General features: G+C 39.1%; 1 protein-coding gene across 1 annotated transcript in view; it reads right to left on the bottom strand.

The window, feature by feature from the left end:
• Positions 1-21,599, bottom strand: part of ABCA4 (ATP-binding cassette, sub-family A (ABC1), member 4) — a gene marked incomplete at its 3' end in the record, with an annotated part of 45,736 nt that overhangs the window by 10,659 nt on the left and 13,478 nt on the right. Inside the window, exons 6-15 of the mRNA XM_010185791.1 lie at positions 20,993-21,190; positions 16,535-16,624; positions 15,905-16,145; positions 14,246-14,385; positions 13,029-13,145; positions 12,085-12,282; positions 6,770-6,975; positions 5,774-5,950; positions 3,077-3,299; positions 904-1,125 (exon numbers count right to left, since the gene is read on the bottom strand). Coding sequence (XP_010184093.1) covers positions 904-1,125; positions 3,077-3,299; positions 5,774-5,950; positions 6,770-6,975; positions 12,085-12,282; positions 13,029-13,145; positions 14,246-14,385; positions 15,905-16,145; positions 16,535-16,624; positions 20,993-21,190 — 1,812 coding nt within the window. The remainder of the gene's footprint in view (positions 1-903; positions 1,126-3,076; positions 3,300-5,773; positions 5,951-6,769; positions 6,976-12,084; positions 12,283-13,028; positions 13,146-14,245; positions 14,386-15,904; positions 16,146-16,534; positions 16,625-20,992; positions 21,191-21,599) is intronic.

Raw genomic sequence — 21,599 nt, 5'->3', positions numbered from 1 at the left:
TTTATTGCCTTAATTGGTAGAACTAAAAATGGTGTATGCTACATCTGTATAGTACTACAGTTAAGAAAGCTGATTCATAGCCATATTTACACTCAGTTATAAGTTTTAAAGAGTTTTTCCTGTTTCATTAGATTTCCTAGTGCAAAAGGAGAATGCAATACTTCTCTTTTACCGAGGTTGTAACATTACTCAGCAAAGATGGGGAGACTGGATTCAAACACCCACTCTCCTTCCTGATTCATTGGGCAACAGTAAATAAGTCTGAATCATTTCGTACGTTCACAGCTCCATTTCAAAAAAACAGCAAGAAGTTTCCAGCTCCACTGAATGGTTAAGTATCTTACCAGTTCTGGAAGAGAACCAACAAGGAAGCTCTACATGGAGAATGCCTGCAACTGCTTAGATGGAAGATATTTCTCAGAGCTTTGGCACTTGAGGTCAAATCCTAACTCTATGTTCAACTAAAAAAGGAATGTGAACCTGAGGTCTTCTCATCCTTAGACATTACCCTGTTAATAAGATTATAGCACACGAGAAAGGTAACTGTCCTCATTTTGTGAATTAGCTTTCTATTTATTAGATGTACCAGAAATTAAATTTGCTTTGACTTAGAAGGAAGCACTCAAAGCTTTTTGAACATTATGCTAATTTCCTAGTATTCAAAAAGTAAAATACATTTTATTGAGTTTTCTAAAAGCCATGAAAATATCTCTTGGTCACTAGGCTTGCTAAAGGCATATTCATTTGCAATCCCTAATTATTTGAGAGATTCAGAGGTCTTCCTCTCTGAATCAGAAAAGCAGAGAGAAAGAGGTGTGCAATGCTTTGTTACTCACATAGGCCCAACGAGAAGAGCAGCTAAAATTTGAACCCAAAGATACCGTGTAATCAGCATAGGCTTACTGCGAGGATCTTCAGATTCACAGTCATGCGGTCTTGCCAGACAAAGCAGACGATGTGGGGCAGGTACAAGGTGAAGTAGATGACTCCACTGCAGGCAGCTGCCAGATTTGCTTTGGAGAAGAAGGTACTGAATAAGAAACACTGCATTATGGTGGCTGTGGTGAATGTCAGTAGGAATAGAAAGAAGAGAAGTGGACTGCTATAATGTAGGACTTGTCCGCGCTGTAAGCAAAAGGAAAATGGAAACATTTAGAAGGATCACCGCTTTCTGAACTAGCAGAAAAGTCCAGAATTGCCATTGACATGTAATCTGTAATAAGCCAGTCTTTTTTACCCAATCTGACCTCCAGCTCTCCTAGGCAGTAATCTTTCAACACCTGAGTCTTTACAATAACAAGCCCTTCATCTAACTTTAGCCCTGCTCCTGGACTGTGACTTCAGGTTAGTACAATAGGCTGTGGAGTTCATAGTCATATCTGATGACTGAATTAAGATCATTACTGATTGAAAATGAACACTCTGTCTCCGTCTTAATAAGCAAAAGATGCCAAGCAAGATGGTCCTTTTCATTAAGATTAATAAATTTTAAATAAAACTATATGAACTACCATAATAAATTTTAATTGATCTCATCTTCTCAGACCACTTGCTCAATGTGTAGGAAAGACAATGTCAGGAAGCCTGACAAAATGCATCTTTAAAACAAAACAAAAACAAACCCAAAACACCTCAGAGAAATGATAAAGCTTCTGCACCTAAATGACATTCAGACTCCAGAAGGGTATCACAGCTGAGGAATCCAAGAGCAGTTTCTCAGAGATCCTTGTGTACTAACTTCTGGCTGAACTTTATTGACCTTTCTTCTTTAGAGTTGATCCTTGTGTACTAACTTCTGGCTGAACTTTTATTGACCTTTCTTCCTTAGAGATTTGTAGATTAAACGCTCCCTCTCAAGAAGAGCATGGACTGCTGCTGATGATCTAGTTAGTCCTAAAAACCAATATCGAGACCTATTTATTAGGCTCAACTCTGTTCTGAGCCTTATATAAGGCTCAAATAAGTCCGTAAGGCCATAAATAGCTCTCAACGTTGTTGCAACATCCCACTGGGCCTCTGAGACGGATTTACCAACAGTGATACAATCTCTCCTAAGAATGTATTTGCAAAGGTGCCTCACACTGGCACAGTGAAATCCAAGAAATAAGTCAATTATAGGTATAAGCACATTTCTCTCTGGTATTAACTACCTGTAGCAAATAAAGTAAGCTTTCTCTATCCACCCAAGCTGTAAAGGAACCTCAAGGAACCAGAACAACTCATCAGGGCGGGTTAATAAGATAGAGCGGATTGAACCCTAACTATTAATTTATGTCCTTCCCAGAAAAGTTGCACATATCAGAAAAGATGAAAGGGTATTCTTCCTTATCAAAATGCTCTAGATTTATATAACTAAATATAGCAGCTAGGAGGAGCTTGGTTCTCAGGTAACAGAGATAAGAGGTAGTCCTTAGAGACAGCATCCAAACTGTCTTGAAAAGGTTGAAAAATTACAGCGATTCTGAGTCCCAGGAGCAAAAAACTTTGTTTGCTTTTATTTACTTTCTTTCCAGCTGTCCTAAAAGTTCTTCCTTTGCAGTCTCCTTTTCCATTTAAATAGTGACATAATTTCTTTACAGCGATTCTGAGTCCCAGGAGCAAAAAAACTTTGTTTTCTTTTATTTTCTTTCTTTCCAGCTGTCCTAAAAGTTCTTTCCTTGCAGCATCCTTTTCCATTTAAATAGTGACACAATTTCTAAGCAAGCAAGCAAGCACTGAATATTATAAATTAATTACAAGATTAAATTTCATCATATTATGATCCTGTCTATTTAAAGCAACAATTATTTATTGGGAGATCTGCCTCTCTACAGGAGATACAACATACAGACTAATCAGCTTGATGTATTGTTCTGTGGGGGATCTCACAATAAATCTTACTAGTGAATTCATCTTTCTGTCGCTGCCAAGTGCTGATGCTGTCATGAGGTCTGCCTAGAAGAATGTGCCTGCTGTGTGCTGTGATTAGAACAGGCCAGCAGCCATTCCCATCTCGCTATGAACGGCTGCTACGCTTTCTCAACGGCAAATCGGTATCAGCTTTGCAAACACAACCATGAGTTGTGGCAATCCTTACCATAATCAGTGCTGTGAGGAGGAACGTGCTCACAGACATCATGACGAAGCTGTCTAGGAACCAAGTGCACCAAATCACCCCATTAGTTATACCTCTGTTCTTCATAGCCTCTTTCAGACGCATTTCCTTCTCCAGCACTATACTCTTCACGGTCATGGAAACTGAATATATCCAAGCTAACACCATGAAGATGGGAAAGGTGCGGTTTAAGGTGATCATGAAGCTACCAAAGCAAGAAGGGAGAAATGAAATAAATGTAGGTAAAACCGAGAAATACTGAGATGAAAAGAAAGAAAAAAAAAGAAAAAGGAGAGGGGAAGAATGCATTCATTAAAGATGGGACTGGAAATTCTCCGTCTAAACATCAGTAACACATTGTTAAGCAACCTAAATATTAATGAAGTAATGGTTGCTGCACTTCCATGAGACAGACAAATTTTATTTCTCTTTGGCAAAGAGGTTCTAAGGGTTACTGAAGACTACAAAATATACGGTGGCTCATGAAAATACATCTCTCTTCACAGTGAATTGCCATGATGCTTTCACCATGATGTATAAAGAATATTTTAAGACATATACTAATGTTAACAGTTTGGGAGTGTCACTGTCTTTTTATGCTCCCAAGATTCACTGGCAAAAGAATTAAACAAATTAAGCATTAAAAGCATCAGATGCTGCCAGGAAGGCTGTGAAATTCATACAAACCATGACTCGGGGAATGTGTTTGGACTGTCCCATATAGCACCACTTCCAAAAGGACAGGGCTGGGACAGGCTGCTGTGGGTGGCCCTTCATATACTGTGATGAAGGCACTGCTCCCTTTCCCCATTCCTCCCCCCAGACTCTATGGCTGCTTAGCCCTGGTAGATGATCCTTGGTGAAGCACTGTCCCAAGTGTTCTGTCACGGTGAGAAAGAGGTTTTGAAGTGAAAATGCTGAAAACATTTTCTCTGAATTTACGATTGCAATGTTTCTATCAAATTACCCTGAAAACCAAATGGACTTGATTCTTTAAAAGCTGAAAGCTTAGAGCAGCTAAAACCAGAAAGGAAGCTGAAGGTTCTTTGCTCCTAAGTCTGAGTCCTACAGAACTACATTTTTGCCATATGCTATCATTGCTATTCCATTGTCAAAGCAAATGTAATTTGAAATTTCTCACCAAAAATTCCTGAAGAGCAATCTGGCCTGCTGAAATAAAGGCATGTGTTTGTGGAATGGCCTGGGCTACGCTGGGTTTTGCCTGTTGGTGGACACAGGTAACCCAGCACTAGGCCATGCATAGCACAACACACACGTTTACCATAAGGATGCGTATGCTTCTCTTAAGCAGGCTCTCTGGCCATCACTGGGTGTGGATTTCAGCCCTGAACTGTGTGTGGCTGCTGAAGGCTTCAGAGAACTTTTGCAACGATGGGGTTTCTGCCTCTGCAGTATTCTCAGTGCTGCTGAAGACCAAGAAAAGAAACTCCTGGTGGCTGCAATAATAAACTGCAGCCACAGTCCTGGAATCCTTTGCTAGATTCCTATGACATTTAAGACAGAAACCAGTCAATCTTCATAAAAACTAGGGAGAGGAAAATTAGGAAGAAGAAAGTTAGAGAGTATCAGGTTATTGTTGAAAACTGTAGCATCCACAAGGGAAGGAAAAGCACTGATGTTAACAGAAACGAATGCTGTACATCCAGTTTGATCATAGATAAATGACATGTATTTCTAAGTGAAATCCTGTTTAAGGATGTGGTTAGGATTCCGGAAAAAGAGAGTTTCAAGAGTCTAAATTGTCCTGGGATTCTGCAAGGCCTGTAGGATCAAAACCTACAGCTTTTGGTATTGATATATCTAGATACAACTAAGTCTGGGGTTAGAGTTTTGTAATATAGTTCAAGAGAGTGGGTTGTTTGATTCTTCAAGACTTAACAGAGACAGCAAGAGAGGTACCAATACCACTGGGACAAGCATTTTTCTGTTCAATTTTTCCTTACAAAATTATTCTTTGGATATAAAAAGAAGCTGGGGCTTAGAGATGCAATTAGGGAAAAGACGCTTACTACACTTGAATGGAGTTTGTACAGTTACCTGAAGGATGCAGTGTCTGTTCTAATATGGGTCCATGCTTTGTGTTTAGGTTTGCTACAGGCACTGGTCATATGCTATAGCATGAGGCTTAGTTAGATAACAGCTTTTTAAAAGATCGTATTTTTGCTGTGTCCTGTGTAATCACAGGGTAGTTCCAGGGCTGACACTGCTAGGGATCCAAGTGTTACACTTGGAGTTCCCTGTTGACACCAGATTCTCAACTGTAATCAATGTGAAGGTTTAGGTTAGGTTATTATTATTGCCTGGAAAAGTAAGGCAAAAAAATCCCCAGATTAGTTTTTGGATTTTGTGTGATATGCAAAAATTGGAAGAAAACTGCAGCTTTTAAGGGGCCAATGTTCTGTGCTCATTTTAGGCCTGGACATTGGTTGCCTGGACACAACAAAGACCAGGATTGAGATATGGGGTAGAATCTTGGCAAAGGCAGTTTATGTCTGGGTTATGGAAGGATAAGGAAAAGAATAAATTCATTCAGTTTTGTTTCAGTTATTGCTCCTGTGTGTATACTTTAAGACTAGAGTTAGAACTGGTGCTTGAGAGTCTTAAAGCACCCAGCAATCCAAGTATGCATCAGAATTAAGATAAACTGCTTTTACTCACACATCATCCACAAAACACGGATATGGCATTTGCTGCAAATAAATTCCTAATGGCACTTCAGTGTTGGTCTGGGTCTTTATAATCCCATGCTCAATCATGTCTTGGAGATATGCAAATCCTCCCCAGATATAACGTAGGTCATCCACAGGATCAGCTCTTGGACCAGGATCCCAGTACCTCAAAAGAAAATTCACATGGAAATGATTTGGGTAAACAGCGACTTTAGGGGAGGGGACGGGGTGAAAATAAGTAAATAATCAACAACAGAAAAATCTTAGCAACTGAAATCGTAGGGGTATTGCCTGGAGTTGTCTTTTCTAGATTTTGGTCTGTCAGACCATATTGCTTGAGAAAGTATATGACCTGGAAGGTTCTTTTGTTTCATTTAATCATCTATACACTAACACAGAATAGCAATTCTGGCCAAAAATGTACATAAATTAATTGTGCAGCAGAATAACTGTTCTCAAATAGAAATAACTGTATTTGGAATACAGTATCCCTGGAGATTAAACTGAAACAGCTGAACTGCAACTACCCTACATCACTACATTTGTCTGAGTAGACAATCCTGAGAAATCGTTGCTGCTAACCCTTTACGTGAGTCCATTTGAGGGGAACTTGAGGAGGAACAGCAGAGAAGTTCAGCTGTCCAAGCAGAGGACAGCTGGGTCACAATCCATGTAGGACTTCCTTGTCTGCCACTCCCAGTGATGGAGCCAACTGAAAACTTAAGCAAGTTTCTGAACAGACTCGAAGCAAAGTCATTCCCTTTGCCATGTATCTGCACCTACCCACTGCCTGGCCTAACTGGCACAAGAAGGATACCACTTGTGTCAGTACTTGGTAACTGGAGACAGATTCTGTTCTACATTAGATACTAACTATTGGTGAATACAGTTGGATTTCAGGCATGTATCCAATGCAGTTACTAACATCCTAATGTCTCTCATATTCATATTATGGCAGGCAAGAACTGAAATAACCATCACTTACCTGTCTTTGATTTTGTTTGTTTTCTCCACTGCATCTATGTCCATCCGGATCTTGTATTTCACAAGTGGTGGAAGACTTCTGGTTGTAAGCTCTATGTCTGGAAAAATCACACCAGCCCAGAACTTGTTTTCCTCCAGCAGATGAAGGGCTTGATGAGCCAGTTGAGTTTCATCAAGATAACCTTCAAATTTATCCAAGGTCAAGCACTAAAAATAATCACCAAGAGAAAAATCGCATGGGAATAAACCAGTAAGAGGTATACATTAAAGCAAATATCAGTGGCTGAAAACAGAAAAGGGATGTAGGTTCATCTGAAGTAGTTGTTACTTTCAGCTTGAAAAGCTTACACTGAAACTATTGAATGTTGATGATTCCTTCCTGAGAGCTTCCCCCTTCCAAGTCTAATTCTTGTGACAAATTTAAAACACACAGCAGTATCAATACAAGCTCAGAAACATCATTATCATGGAATCATAGAATGCATTGGGTTGAAAGGGACCTTTAAAGCTCATCCAGTCCAACCCGCCAGCAGTGAGCAGGGACATCTTTAACTAGATCAGCTTGCTCAGAGCCCCATCAAGCCTGACCTTGCATGTCTCCAGGGATGAGGCCTCCACCACCTCCCTAGGCAACCTGTTCCAGTGTTTCACCACCCACATAGTAAAGAGCTTCTTCCTAATGTATAATCTAAATCTACCCAGCTCTAGTTTAAAACCTTTCCCCCTTGTCCTATCACTACATGCCCTTATAAACAATCCCTCCCCAGCTTTCTTGTAGGCCCCCTTCAGGTCCTGGAAGGTCGCTACAAGGTCTCCCCAGAGCCTTCTCTTCACCAGGCTGAACAATCTCAATTCTCTCAGCTTGTCTTCATAGGAGAGGTGCTCCAGCCCTTGGATAATTTTTGCGTCTCTCCCCTGGACCCACTCCAACAGTTCCATGTCCTCCTTATGTTGAGCACTCCAAAGCTGGATGCAGTACTCCAGGTAAGGTCTCACCAGAGAAGAGTAGAGGGGCAGAATCACCTCTCTCAGTCTGCTGGCCACGCTTCACCATTCTCCCTAAAAAGAACTGTAAACCTCAGATAAAGCATTGCTGTGGTCAATGCGAGTGGATGGAATAGTTTTGAAAGCAGTTTATTCCTGATATTTAAAGATTTCCTCCTTCAAGCTCAACAAGTGTTCATCCCAATAAATAAGAAATCAAGCAAGGGTGACCACTAAAGCTGGAGGTGCTGTTGCAATTGAAGTATGACAGAATCACAGGGCAAATTTAGACGTACCTGTACAAAACTTACAGCCAGGACTAGGTCCATCCAAAGCCTATGGTGTCATGTTTAGAAATTAGATAGAACGAATTTTACTTTTTTTTATATGTTTAAGGCACTGTAATCATCCAACCATAGAAACATGAACTCTGCCAGTTAAGACTATACGTGGAAGGTTACCTCAAAAATGCAAATACCTGAATTGGAAAGGCTAAAACACTGCAGCTCAGAGGAGGTCCCACTATCAGGAACTGTCTTCACAGTCTCCATTCAGGAGATAAAATTAACTCAGCTATAAAATAAATCTGGCCATCAAAGCTTTTTAGCAGTCCAGTTGAATCAAAACACTATTCTTTTTCAAGTTTGGGGACATTTTTTCTCAGCCTAGGAAGTGCCTGAGTGAACACCAGGGAGCTAAAGGATGACTGATCCATGAGAAAAGCACATTAGCCATGGACTTCAGCTGAAAAGCACTTTGTCAAGCGAAGCACTGGCAGAGTCAAAGCATAAATTTGAATCTTACAGTCTCTTAGGTATTTAGGCATTTATTCCTATTTAATACCAGTCAACTAGTCAATTTATCTTACTGATATTGTGTCCCTGTTGAATTCTGGCATGCGATCAACCTGCTGGCTTAAGTTAGAATGCTTCTGCTATCCCAATAATAAAACACAGTTTACCCTTCACAGCAAACTGTCTTCTTTCTTAGTGTCTGTCATTATTGTGAAATGTATTATTATCACTCCATATACAAGACATCAAATCATCGACATCCAAAGCCTTTGTGTCCCCTCATTTAACAGGCATTGTAAGGCAAAAAGATTGTGAACACTACAAACTCTATCACGAGTTATCTGTGAAAAATAAGATTTATGTTCATATATTTAGCTTCCACCCTTCTGAATTTGCAAAACATTACCAGGAGTAGAAGTATTTAACCCCCCGATGGACTGGGAAGATACTTATTGAATTGCTTCATAAAATTTCAGAAGGCTGACTTGTTTGATCTTATCTTCTTGATCATCTCTTGCAGGTCAATAACCAACAATTACTCCACATTGAAGTGCTCATACAGGCAATTTATTTAATGGACAGTCATCTTAAATACTCCTTTATTTAACCTTTCCCAGTGATAAATCATGCTCTGTTTCCTTTAAAACTTGAAGTATCATAGATTAATGGGAACTATATGAAAATCTATTTTTAACTGGCAGCAAAACAAAACAATGCTTAAATTTATAACTTTATTATTTTGTAGCTTTACTCTTTCTGGTGCTTTGCAAATGTTCATTCTCCTAGTCTGCTTTACAAAATTAAACTACATAGGATTCCATATCAGAAAGCAAAATAAGGCAGAAATCTTCATGGTTTGTTTGCCAGAAGAGAAATCAAATTAGACTGATGGCTCAGGTTGTATTAATTTTTGGGGAATACCTTTATCCCACAGAGTTAACTGAGTTAACTCAGTTTAGTTCTTGCCAATGTTCTAGTGTTTCCACTGCAAAGTCCTGCTGTGTAGCTGTGTCTTTGCAGGGTCTGGAGGACTAGTTCCTGTTCTTTGTTACAAGGAATTATTTTCAAGGTACTTGTTGCAGCTGTGGAAAAACTAATATAGTTTTCTGGAGGAATCTGTGGAAATGGCACTGGTAAAGCACTGTCAGACAACTGATCTTGTCTAGATTTTCACAGCAGAACAGACAGTGTCTGGACTGGGCTGAGGAGCAGTATAGGCTCTTATCCAGGGGTCCAGTCAAGGAAGCAGCAAGTGTTCAGAACAGAAAACGCAAGTGCTCATAGAGCTTCTATGTAAGTAGAATTAAACCAAAGCTTGTATAAGAACATAGGCTAAGATACCAGTGTTGCAATAATTCACACAATTTGAAAGTGAAAAGAGATTTTTATATTGTAATCTACTAGCCAAAAGCTAGAACTGCTCTCTCTTAACATCAGCTGCATTCTAAACAAACGCTGTATACTCTACCTAAGTATTTTTTTAAGTGAACTGCAGCACAGCTTGTGCCTTCATAAACCTCACTATAGCAAAATTCATTCACCAGCCACTTGGGAAAATTTATTTTAGATCTTGTCCTACTAATTACTTAACAATTTTAAATGGTCCAATGAAGATGGGAAAAATCAAAACTAAAATACGAAGAACAGGTTTGGAAGATAAAACTGGAAAACAACAAGCATTAAGAGGTGACCAGGTAGCACTCTCAAACTCTTCTGCTATTCTGTGGCCTGAGGTAATCAAAGGGAAGAACAGGAAATTCTTGAAGTGGTGAAGATGAGCAGCCACTGCATCATATATGGGATTCTCAGCTGCACCACAGGTTGTAGCAGAGATCTGGAGTCTCCAAAGATAGCTGCTGGCAGCACACCTCTCCTCATTGCATACTATGGTAAGGAGTAAGGTGTTCCTCAAAGGGAGCCATTTGTTCTCATTGTGCTTGGCACAGTGTGAAAACATTGTCAAACGCAAACAACGCAGTGTAAACAGCAGACTGAAAAGAATAAGCTCATTAAAAAAATCTTTAGGACAGAAAGATCTATCACCAGGTACAGTAACTGCCCTGATATTGTGGATGTTCCAGCACTGACCTGCTGCAAGCAATATATTCCACTCAGCTTGAGTAAGAAATAATTCTGCTAACGTGATGCAAAAAGATCCTCAGAAGAATCAGCAGAGCTGTGTGCAAAAGCTTTACTGTTCCCTCTTGTAAGAGCTATAGGAAAGCAGACAAACTCAGTTCCTGCCTTCTTGCAGGGGATGAATGGTCTTTTGGACTGAACTGATTTGGAGTTATCAGCACTAGGCTTGGTCCTGTTGCCTACATCTAGTATCAATTTTCTCTTGAGGCTCAGTTTATTTAACCACTAAATAATAACTGATTATTTATTTTTCTTTCAGAAACGTCTGGAAGATGCAATTAATCTCTGTAACGACCTTGACCTTCATATGGTGGATGCTAAGTGTTGAGTTCCCCAGTATTACTATTACTGCCAACAACAACAGCTTTTTAAGCTCTTGGAGTTCACCTGCAACATTGCAGGGTTCACTAATTTTGCCTGGGCTCCTAAGTTTGCAAAGAAGAGTTGGCATTTCATTTATCTAACTTAGCAGGAATCCACCCCATTTCAGGTCCAGTTCCAAACACATCTTTACCTGCAGTCAGAAATATATAGGATTAAAAAAAAACCAAAAAATCTCCTTTGTGTTACTTTCCCAGCTCTAGGAAGGAATGGATGCAGCAGTTTGCCTAGCCCTCTAGGAAAAAATACAACCTTTTTTGCAGTGGACTTAGTCTGAGTCTGATGAACTTACCACTGAGTTAGATTGCCCATATCAGAGTAATCTCTTACTAAAAGTACATTCCAAAGTGTTTTTACAATGGCTTGATATTCTCATCTACATTTTTAGCATTTTTTATGTATGTAATGAAAACTTACCTCACTTCCTGCACTGTGGCTCTCAAAAAGCCCCAGAGAGCACCACTAAAAACACAGCATCCTAGAGAAGGGGGTTACAGATTCCAGGAAAGAGACACAGACATCTTGTCAGAAGAGGCTACACAACCAGTGGAAACTCCCTCATTGGTTTCAATGGAATTTTGATTAGGTGCTTAAAAACATGAAGGGAAACTTACCAAAGAACTACTACCTTTACTGCTACTGGTCTTGCTGAAATTGGTGGCCTGTCAGTTATTTGTGCTCATAAAAAAAACCCAAACAATAGAAAAACCCAACATTTCCTTGAGGTTTAGCATTCACTTTCTGCTTCTTGGCATCAGTGTGTTCAGACATTCAACCAACGTTTTGAATATAGCATTTGGGGATCACCAAATTGAAGGTTTTTTCTTAATAACTTTTCATATTTTTGTACTGCTGTATTATTTTAAAAACATGCTTTTAATATTGAGATTAAATTTGAAACAAATGAAGAAGTCTTATGATTTTAACCTTCTTGTCTGTTGCCAAGACCCCAAGTGCTGCCTACCCCGCTTTAAGATATTGTCTACAAGCATTCCCAGCTGTGGGGGGCTGACCTTACCTCCAGATACTGATTAATAAAACGCAGAGCTTGGTCTGCAGCCCTGAAGATGTTCCGCCAGTCGAAGTCTGCCATTCCCTTCTCCCGACTCCCTGGAGACCCATTGTGGAGAAAGTTGATTATATGCTCAGCAGTTAAGCCTCCAGCACCCAGCTGGCTGTTCAAGAAGTCCCTCACTGTAGGGTGCTTCAGAGAGTCCTGAGGAAACACATGAGGACAGCTTCACTACAACAATCTTCACATGTCCTGTTTAGTTAGAAAGGTTTCCATTTCTATAACTATTTCTGAGCTATAAAGTAGTACAAAAGGGTATGCCAAGGGATTAATTCTACAAATGGGCAATTATATAGTTAATTTGGAGGTGAGACTTGAAGAATGGATGAAAATTAATTTATCCTTGACTATTTATTGCATTTTTTCCTATAAGCAAGAGGATAAATGTAATAACTGTCTAAACTAATAGAAAAGAGTGTGGAAAAACACATATTTTCTCTAGCATGAACTGCTTTATAAACTTTAACTACAGATATTCCTTGCAGGTGATCAAAGTCAGATCTAAGGGGTGTGGAAACAAGAAATCTCCTGAGGTAGTAAATTGCTGGACCCAGTAAAAACATGGTCCAACTGCTTTTGCTGATGCAGAGCCCAAGAAAATCAAATTGTCTGTTCTTGAAGGACATTTTGGAGAGAAAGAGAAGCAGAGGTTGTTGTCTTTATTAAGTCACTAGCCAGATTCTAGATAGTGTCCAGATCTGAGGTCTTGTCACAGAGATGCTGTAACGCATTTAAGACTACTCTTCAAACCAAGCCCAGTAACCAGCCTAACAGCCTTAAAGGCTGTATTTCCAGTCAAATATTTCTAATTAATTCCCTTCTCCCTTGGTAATAATAAAGGATGGTTAAAGGCTGTTCTTACTGAGCACCCCTGCTAAGTTATAACATACACGGATCATATTCATTTGCAGGCTGTTTTGAAAGAAGTACCACAGCTGAGGTCCTACTTCTTCCCAAGATTTGGTCAACAGTCTGAGGCGTTCAAGTTCCTCAAAAGTGGAGTTTGCCTGAGGAATAAAGCAGCAGGAATTTTGTTAGAAAGCTAAGGAGATAAACAGAATTTATGATCCAGCCATTCAGTAACAGTGAAACCTGTAACTAATAAATGTTGTCGTTTTTACCTTCAATATTTAATAAACTTGTTAAAATAGCAGAAATGTTAATAATCCTCAGGAAAAAAATGTGTAAAATCCAACTGGAATCAAAGTATTTTAGCATAAATTCCTGTTCTATATGTAATGGAAAAAACAAGTGCATATTAACTGCAGTTAACCTCAATTCCTTTAAATACTCAGGTTTTAGATATAATGATTTCTTCATCTCTTTTTCCCCTTTAATATTTCTCCCCATTAAGAACTAAAAAGGAAGATTATGATGTGGGTAGATGAATAATAGGAAAGCAGTTGGAGAAGACAGATACTCTCATAGTTAAGGTGTTAGTTAAGATTTGAAATGTTGGGCTGCAGTAAACCTAATATTTTCCTTTGTGAACTACAAGCAGCTGTTTTTCTGTGCCTTATACAAATGTTGAGAGTAGGTGAATTGGTGGTTATGAGGTGGCCAAAACCTAGGTCACATGCAACCTTGATTTAACTGCTGAGATTAATTTCACCCAACTTCAAGCACTTAGCTGAAGGCTCCATCCTGTTTTCATGAAGCAAAAATTGTTAATCATTTCAACATAAATAATACTAAACCAAGATGTTGCTATTTGTTTGTAATCTCTCAGTGTTAGGTCTCAATTTGTCTATCCAAGCCTCACAGCTGCCCCATTTAAATGGTTACTGGCACAGAGCTGCTGGTGTTCCTACATCTGTAAAATACACATAAGCATTACTATTTTTACTAGTGTCAATGTGGAATCATGCCAACAAAAGGCCTGGAAAAAGCATATAATGTAGACCAAGATGGGATGAATCAGTGAAGATGTGTCTCCTGTTTTTTAAATGAAGAGTAACTGTCCCTCCTCTGATTATCATCAGAACAAATAGAGTTCTGAGAGGAAAATCGGATTAGGTTGAGGTAGCTGAGTCACTGTTTTTCAAAAGATGCTTCTTAGAATGCAATTTTTTAGAGACATACATTTCTGTATTTCAGAATTTCTTACATTTTTTAGGATTCGCCGTACAGGAGGTGAATCAGGAGCAAAGAGAATTTTTCCCATCAGCAGGGGCTTCACAGCACTCCAGGCTATTTTGGTTAAAGGGTTTGATTCCAAGTTCTGGATCAATGCATTACAAAAGGGTGCTAAAGACAGAAAGAAAGACAGTCTTTATGAAACCCTACTCAAATCCTATCATACATAACATCCTGCAGGGCTTTTTTACTGGCAATATGGACAGTTTAAAGCATTTTGAATCTGAGTGGGTTAAGCACATTCTGCAATGTAGAAGTACAATGTCTGAACAAATGGAAAAGACTACTAAGTAGATACTGGAGTTGTAGACGTGATGGAAATTGGAAGAGCAAACATAAATCAATTTAACCATTTGAAAGTTGCTGTTATTTATCAGTTATTTTAAATGGAAGGAAACTAGACAGCTCATATATCACTAAATAATTTTGAGCTCTAATTGCTTTTCTCCTAATGACTTAGCCCCTTTGTATTGTACTTGATACTGATACGAAGCTATTTTTTTTCTCCTATTAGTGGCTAATTCTTCCACAGTATAAACTATTTGACTGGAGATCCACCAAGCTTGGAAGCTGAACTCCAGAACAGTTCAGAACTGGATCCTACAATAATTTAGAACTAAATATTTTAATGTAAACATTTCTATCTTACTCTTGCACTACAAAGTAATTAATTTACTTGGACAGCATTCAACTGTTTTGTTCCCTGGCTAAAGAAATCGAATATTGGGCCTTTTATGAGTCTTTTGAAGGTTCAGATATAATTAGAGCCAAGTATCAACACACACAGTGAAAGATAGGAGTCTCTCTACAGGCAAAGTGCTCACCTGTACTTTGTAACCATACAGCCATACCTACCATAGCAGAAGGGACACAGAGATATACTACTAGCTACAATACAACTGTTAGTTCAGAAAAAATTGCTGAGGTCTAGATGTAGATGAAAACTAAATAGCAAATAGAAGGGAGCATAATAAGAAGATAAAATAACGAATGGCAGAAAAGACAAAATTGGTTCTTCTTTGGATTACCTCCTATAACAAGAGCAAGAAGATAAGTGAGGAAATCAAAGCAACAAAACCTGGTAAATTGAAATACTTTCTATTTAAGACTTAGTTATGCTGTAGAACATAACCGCTACAAAATATATGTACTTTTATGCAGGAAGACAACAGCTGCCACATATCAAACTGAGTATTATTTAAAAGGAGAGACTCTTAAATTCCTGTGCCCCAGGCCATCAATCAAGTTGAGAGACTTTAAAAAAAAATTACCTTGGAGAAAACTAATTCCAGAATGTGGCACTGTATCTTTCTGAACCCACTTCAGAAGCATCTAGATCTTCCTAATATCAGTAGCATGTATCAGAAGATAAGACAGAGGGACTGCCTTAATTATGATGATGACTATGGTTATGCCTTTATATTGAAAGCAAATGTGTATTCCTGTCAGTTCTCAACTCCTGGGCTTCTCTCCTTCCAGCTATGAAGTAAGGATGAAGTACAACCATTTCACCCGTCTCTAATTTCCTGAAACAAGTGCTTTAAAATGTTATTTTATAAAAGCAACAGTGGTATTCTAACATAAGTGCATCTATCTGCAGTCTCTGTAATGGTTTGGTGGAAAAACTTACTGGTTGTGCTATCATAAAGATAACTGGATTTCTTCTTTGACGAGTCAATTCCCAGGAAAGCTTTGTAGTTATTGTCTTCATACCAGTTGAAGGAAAGCACTCTGGATCCACCTCCTTCTGGGTAGCCACAGAAAAGATCAGACAAGGAGCTCACCAAGTGGCCTAAGGATTCTGGCCTTACGCCTTGTAGAAATGGTTGCAGAACCATCAAAAGGTCCTGAACGCTTGGCTTCCTGGCAAGCTGCAGTAAGACAAGACTTTGTTAATTGTAGCACTGAAAGGAGGCAAGTATCTGGTGAGGCCTCAGTTGTGCGCAGACTGGTAAAGTCTGGGTGCAGTCAGAACCTCATCCTTTTATCTCCTCTGTCCTGGTCACAGGCAGCATGTTCAGTTCTTGTTCTCTCATGTCTTTTCTGAAGAAAATGATACGTTTTCATGATTGCCAATGCTTATGTCTACATTTATTTTGTAATGAGAGAAGAACGAATTTCTAGGGAACTAGCTCTTCCTAAATAAGTCTGTTTTCTTTCTGATAAAGCAGGTAATTGGAACATAAATAGAACAAAGGAGAAGGAGGAGTAACTATGTGTGATGCAGAAAAGTGATGCCATCTATTATTATACCACTTACCTTTTGCACTGCCTGTGAGACATTAGACAGCACCCTCCCCCAGGTCTTCAAGTCAGCACCTGGTGAGTTTCTGTCTAACACAGTGGGAAGCTGTGAACAGATCAGAAATACAGATGAGTTTTGTATCGTTTCTATTGACAACAGGTAACACAGTGAAAGAAGAAAATCCAAATTAAATCTTTTTAGCTCAAATGATTTATTTGGAACAGTGAGTCTTGTAAGCCTGTCTTGTGAGGGCACAAATCCAGTATCCATGTGCTGATTCACACAGCAGCCTGTGTAATTGTTCTCACTAATACGAGGCTAAAGCAGTCACAGGGCACTGAAAACATAGCTTCAGATCTGTTCTGCTTATCTAAGCCCACCATGCCAAAAGGTGCAAAAATGGAGGAAGAATGCAAGAACTGGGATTTCCAAGACGCTGCTTTTCGCAGAGGCTATTCTTCTAGTGAGATGTACAGACTCTTGGTAACTTCTGAACTTAGCAAAAGTTGTGATACAGAAGCCCCTAATCACCATGGAGGTAAATAATTGGTTGTACTTTAGACTTGAGAGATTTCCTGATTTTGGGGACAGTCTAGTCCTCGCTATCTGTCAGATCTGACAGAAACCATTAGTTCTCCGGGCTCCTGCAAATTGGCCAAATAGCCTTTCCAGCAGAAGTTAACACTTGAGTTGTCACTGGCTTTTTAAGAAACAGCTGACACCATGGCATGCTGTCACATACCACTTTGTTTGCATTACTGCCTCCTTCTTAGTCACCTGCCCACAGAATCACATGTGTGTTTGGACTTAGGCTTTCTCAGACATCTATTTCTTCTGGTGTAACAATAAGATATAAAGCTGGACTTTTAGATAGCTACATGGTTACATTTATGAGATAAGCCCAGCCCCCAAAAGACTTTCCCCAAACTGTGTAGCTATACACCCTGCTGATTCCCTGCCATTCCTTTCAGTCAGTAGGTGGTTAAGAAAGCAGAAGAGAGTTGCATTGTGTCGGTATCTGGCAGGGAATCACAAAGGCAAGAGTTTTTATGGAAAGCTTATGTTAGCATGTTCTGATCTGTCACTTGCAGTTCAGGCAGGAAGTATAAACACACACTGCTTCAAAATACACTTTTCCTTTGTCCCCTGAGAGGAACTAGTCTCTGCAAAGATTATATAGGATACTTGGAGCACTTGCCTTAACCTAGATTTTTTGAAACTGTGAGCAACAGGTATTGTAAGCAATCTGAAGCAAACCAGAAAAGCCTGGGATAAAAATGGAATAAAGAACCTCCTTCTTGTAGCTAGAGAAAAAGAAAAGATAAATAGGGGCAAAATTACACATTTGCTCCTAAATATTATTTCTTGCAGGAGGTGTTCAGTATGAATCAGGTCTTAATAGAAGTGTCCTAAAATGACAGAATCTGTAATCAGCTAGTTCATGTTCTCTAGAAGCGCACATAAGACAGGATCAGCAGACATTATATACAAACTACACTCACATCTGATATAAATATCAGAGCATACAGATGGGAACGTTTATTGACTCAAACAAGGAGCTCCACAAAAACACATTCTGGTATGTGATTGGTTACGCTATACAACTGTAGCCTGAAGACCTTGAAGTACAGAGTGAGAATGACTGACAGTGTAAGAGTGCAGAAAATAACCTGGGTCTTGAATACCCAGGTATTTCTAATCTAGAAGTTTTAAAACTAATGTAGAATTTTAAAAAGTTCAATGAAGATTCATTCTGCATATGTAACTGATTGTAGATTTACACTCAGTTTGATTACTTATCAAGTGCTGATCAAAGCAGCTGTTTCAATAACATGTGTCTATGCTTAGTGAAGAACTGCTTATCCTCACCCAAAATTGCAATAAAGTATTAAAGACTTCTATTTCCATTTATTTATAAGGCTTAAAGAACTTCAAACGAAGCTTAAACAGGCAGGTTAAAATACAGCAGAACTCCAGAAGAGGCTCATTTTTCTTGCTGAAGCTGAGCCAGCCAGACAGTAAAGGAAGGGTCTTATTTCTGTCTCTGCTTTGCTATCAAAAATGTGAGTTTACTTTAATTTCTAGCAAAAACACATGAGCACATGAAGTACGTGAGTGTATGTTTATGCACATACATACCTGAATATGCTGATCATAATTTCAACAAGAAACATTAATTTCAAAGTGGTGGAGAAGTGCATTGTAAAAATAACTGTGGCAGGGAATGCTTATGCAAAGTCTACCTTTAATAAGAGTAACTGAGAAGGATTCTGATTTAAAAGGGGAATTCTGCCTTGGAAAAAAACCAGAAAGATATTAAAATTATACTTTAGCAACTATAATGACAGGAGTGTGAAAAAGCTTCTACCAACTTGAGGTCTCATTGTTCTAGGCATCATGAAAAGATAATCCCTCTTCTCCACAGCTGGGCGCACATTAAAACCCACTGGGGATCAGGCTATGGATACCCTTCCACACACAGACTTCCAACACCTGGGGAAGTTTTGGCAGACAGATGGTGTAGTAACTGACCAGACCATAAGCCTGCATCTGAACACCCAGCCCTTCACAACTCCAGCTTTTGGTTTCAGGTTTATGTTCCTATTTCCCACGTGAGTCTATTTTTGTTTAAACACAGAGATGGCAGCAAAATTATGCTCTGTTAGCAACTTAATTTTAAAGCTAGGCAGTGCAGTGTGCATATTCACATGAAAACCTTAAATGCTGAAAACTTATCTTAGAAGTACTGTAGCATGAATTCTCTGCTACTTCCAGCAAACATCATATATGAAGATATCAGAGTATATTTTTAGAAATGGAAAATGGCAGCTTTCAAAAGCTGACCACGGATTCTTATCAGGATTGGCAAAATCACAGGGGCACAAAGAATGACTAGCAGTGCTACAATAATCAAACAGTAATTTGGTTGGTGTGTCAGTTAAAGCTTCTGTCATCCTCTGTTCCCAGTTCTGAGCAACTCCAAGCTGAATAAAACCCATGTTAAATTAATTATAATGCTAGACTGCTGTGGCAGAAAACTCCAAGCAATACTTTCTATGTAACTTTAGCAGCTGCTCATGCATCCTGTCTGTTGTATACAGCAAACTGCCAATGTGGTGGTCTCATAACATTATGTTACAAGGTGAAAAAGAGCAAATTCATTTCACTGTTGGAAAATGCAAAGTCATGGGAAAAACAAACACAAAAGATGTATACATAGTGATGGGCTTTAAGCTTGCTGTCGTTAGGAAAGAGTCTTCATGAATAGTTCTCTGAAAGCACCAGCTCAGTGTGCAGAATACAAATGGAGCACTGGAAAAATATTAGGAAAATAAGAGAGTGCAAAAGAAAAAACAATGTGACTTTACATATATATATTAAAAAAATATATGGTCATATTACTTAAAAATCTATAATAAAGTATAAATAACAACAAATATATATATAAATATCAGCATAACACCTCACACTAAACCAAGATTGCAGTTGTTGTTAATTTACAGCAAGAAGGTCAGAGCAGAAACAGGAACAGCACAAAGAAAGGCAATGGAAATGAACAGAGGTAAGGAAAAACTTCTATAAAGCGAGTGATGAAAACCAGTACTGTGGGGGACCTCAGCTGGACTGAGGCCCCTGGACAGAGTGACTTTGACATTGAGAAGATTCCAGTCTACCCTTGAGAGAATAAACAGGAACAAGAAGAGCTGCAAGGTAAACAAGTTTGTCGAAAGTGCTGACAGCAGACTGAGGTGTATGTGTTCCTTTGGTGGAAGTGCTGAGTTGTGATGAACTGTGAAAATATTATCCAATAAGAAAGAAACATAATAACTTTGAACCAATGAGAAGACGACACATCTGGGGACAGAGAGTATAAACAGATGAGGAAGAAAAACAATAAAGGCTTTTTGTGCTACACCAACACTTGTCTTGTCACTTTGTCTGTCCCTACCCTGACACAGTACAACTTGTTTGTTTGGTTGGGTTTTCTGTTTGTTTAATTTGTTTTTTAAAAGACTCATATGGCTATACCAACTCAAGCTGCATTATGGCTTTGACTTCAGTGAAAAATTCTGTCATGTGGGATGGAGCAATGACAGGATGGGTTGTATGGAGTATTTTCAGAACCCTCAACAAGGTCCCTGTGCGTCTTGCCACACGCTGTTTTGCTACACAGACTGGAAAGACCAAATAATAGTTACACACTCGCACTGATTTCAAAAGTGCATTTGAATCTTTTTGTTCTGTTGTACTGTGAATTTCATCTGTTTCCTCCCAAAGCATACTCAGAACCGTCCAGTGTTCTGCTGATGGTAGGTTAACAATTACACATCCATAACCTTACATTTGCAGGGGTAAATAAACAAAGACCACTTGGAACACTGGTGATGTATTACAAAGAAAATTCTTGAAGGGCAATGAAATATCAGCCAAAAAAATTACAGCATAAGGCAGGATGATGGTGTTAATACTTACCAGCTGAAATAGCTTAAAGAAGTCAACATTTGCATACAAGGCATCTTCTACTCTCTGTAAGCTTTCCTGGGACAAGGCACACATAGCCTTGTGCACAGAAGGGAGAGCTCTTCGGCTGCTGAAGATAATAAAGCGGTCCAGGAGCGTCTGACTGCAAGCAATGTCCTTCAGAGTCAAGTTTGGGACACCATAGGCAAACTGCAACCAAAAAACCAGTTTCATTGACTGTTGTGGAACATTCATACTGCTCAGGAACAATTACAGATTTATCAAAAGTGGACACCTTGATATCAGCCCCTGCTAATATTTTCATGAATGGCAGAACGATGTGGTCAGCTGAACCATCAGCTTTTGAACCACCTTCAGTTGATGTTAAGCTCAATCACCTTGCCTTCAGTCACATTTTTCTTCTTCTTCCCATTAGCAATTCTTCCTTTCATTGCAAAAGTTCTTGAGAGCCTTCTTCCCTTTCTCTCTGTCATCTAAGCACACCAGATGCCTTGCTACCCATCCTTTTGGTTAAGGGGGATAGCTACGTCTTGCTTAAAAGTGTTTCTCCAGAACCAACCGATTTCACTACATCACACTACCTTTTGTGTTTAGGCTA

Source organism: Mesitornis unicolor, unplaced genomic scaffold (genome assembly GCF_000695765.1).
Source record: "Mesitornis unicolor isolate BGI_N332 unplaced genomic scaffold, ASM69576v1 scaffold246, whole genome shotgun sequence".
NCBI classification, from domain to species: Eukaryota; Metazoa; Chordata; class Aves; order Mesitornithiformes; family Mesitornithidae; genus Mesitornis; species Mesitornis unicolor.
The sequence above is the reverse complement of the archived record's forward strand: the minus strand, read 5'-3'. Positions and strand labels throughout refer to the sequence as shown.